The 1,732-nt window shown below is 34.4% G+C and overlaps 1 protein-coding gene across 2 annotated transcripts in view; it reads right to left on the bottom strand.

Annotated features, from left to right (window-relative positions):
• tm9sf1 (transmembrane 9 superfamily member 1) overlaps positions 1–1,732 on the bottom strand; it is an 8,774-nt gene that overhangs the window by 1,603 nt on the left and 5,439 nt on the right. For both annotated transcript variants that reach the window (XM_016535090.1, XM_016535089.1), the window contains 2 exons: positions 935–1,120; positions 384–657 (listed from right to left, as the gene is read on the bottom strand). In XM_016535090.1, the coding sequence (XP_016390576.1) occupies positions 384–657; positions 935–1,120 (460 nt within the window). The remainder of the gene's footprint in view (positions 1–383; positions 658–934; positions 1,121–1,732) is intronic.

The following is a 1,732-nucleotide window of genomic DNA, read 5'->3' as shown; positions in this document are numbered from 1 at the left end:
ATATTTTAAATATTATATTATATATTTACTTGCATAAAACATTTTCTTATCAAATATATATTATATATAAATATTATATTATACATAAAACATTTTTAATATATAACTACCAGTTTTAAAAATTACATATGCAAGAACACATGGCAATATAATACAATATAATATTTATATCATATGTAATAAGAAATATCATAAAATAAGAAATTTTTAAACATGTAAGAAAGCATGGTAATATATTAAAAATGTTTTATATATAATATACCATTAATAAACCATTTTTGAGAGATTTATTTGGCCAATTTGTTTTTTTGGACTAATTTATTTTGTATGAAAGAAAATATTCTATTGTATGGAAACCTTCTGCAGAGATTCACAGCTTTTACCTGAAAGGCAGGAAGCCTCCGATGGCCATGTGCACAGCCGTGTGTTTGTACCAGGGCTGCTGGGGGATCTGGCGAGGTATGTTACGTGTGCGACACGGGGCCTGGAAGTTGCCTGCTCTGTTCTTTCCAACGATTCCACCAATGACGGTGAGGGGGAAACCCACCAGCACCCAGGCACCAAGCAGCAGAAGCACAGTGGTGGCAGGCAGGGCCTGAGTCGATCCACTCCACCAGTGAACAGAGTTCACCACACTCCAGGTGAAAAAGAGAGGGGCTAAACGCATCAGAGAGAAAGAAGTAGAATTGAGAAAAACAAAGAGAGCAACGGTGAGTGGGCGAAATGTTAGTTACATCTGCTCATGAAAACACTTTAATCATGAAGGGCTATACTTGGAATCAAATACTAGCATGCTGCACAGTATCTACAATAACCTTTAAAATTAAAATTAAAACACACCAGAAATGGAAATTCATACTGAGCACACTGCATTGGGAGAAACAGTACCCCATTCTGTCTATATGTACAGATGCAGAAGACTGTTGTGTCTCACCAGAGAAGAGCGCAGAGGTGAGGATAATATTCCAGACCCAGCGCTGGCCCTGAATCTGTGTGTAGAAGCTGCAGGAACAGTAACCTGACACACAGCTGGTCAGAGCGTACAATACAATCGCTGCCGAGTTTATGGCACCATGACGATGGACGTTAAACATCCCCAGCAGTGCCATGACAATGATTCCTGAAGAAACCAGGAAAGAGGATCCAAAAGGTCAATGGGTTATCTGAAGGTCAAGTTCTTCATATCTGCAACTCTCTTCTCATTTTCATCCCAATTCTCAGCTCTGAACCAAATATTTAAGCACTTCATTGCTACTATTGTTTTAGACAAAATATTGCAAAATCATCTAAACAAATAACAGAAAAGTAGTGACAGAGAAGATAACACAAAACAAAATATTTCATTATTAATGATTAATAATAAAATTATTTTAAATGATTACAAATTTATTAATGATACGATTATTAATGCAATCAGTATTTTTAGTATTCTATTATTTTATGTTATTTATGAGTTTACTAATTTTTATTAGTAAATGGAGATGCAATTCTGAAATATTCAAATAACCCAAATATACAAATAGCGTGCCCATATGAAAATTTGTGTTCATTTTTTATATATTTACATTTACATTACATTTAGTCATTTAGCAGATGCTTTTATCCAAAGCGACTTACAAATGAGGACAATGGAAGCAATCAAAATCAACAAAAGAGCAATGATATACAAGCGCTATAACAAGTCTCAGTTAGCTTAACACAGTACACGTAGCATATATATATATATATATAT

The sequence above is a fragment of the Sinocyclocheilus rhinocerous genome, unplaced genomic scaffold (assembly GCF_001515625.1).
Source record: "Sinocyclocheilus rhinocerous isolate Xijiao unplaced genomic scaffold, SAMN03320098_v1.1 scaffold1327, whole genome shotgun sequence".
NCBI classification, from domain to species: Eukaryota; Metazoa; Chordata; class Actinopteri; order Cypriniformes; family Cyprinidae; genus Sinocyclocheilus; species Sinocyclocheilus rhinocerous.
Note: the sequence above shows the minus strand (reverse complement) of the source record. Positions and strands in the feature narration are given on the sequence as shown.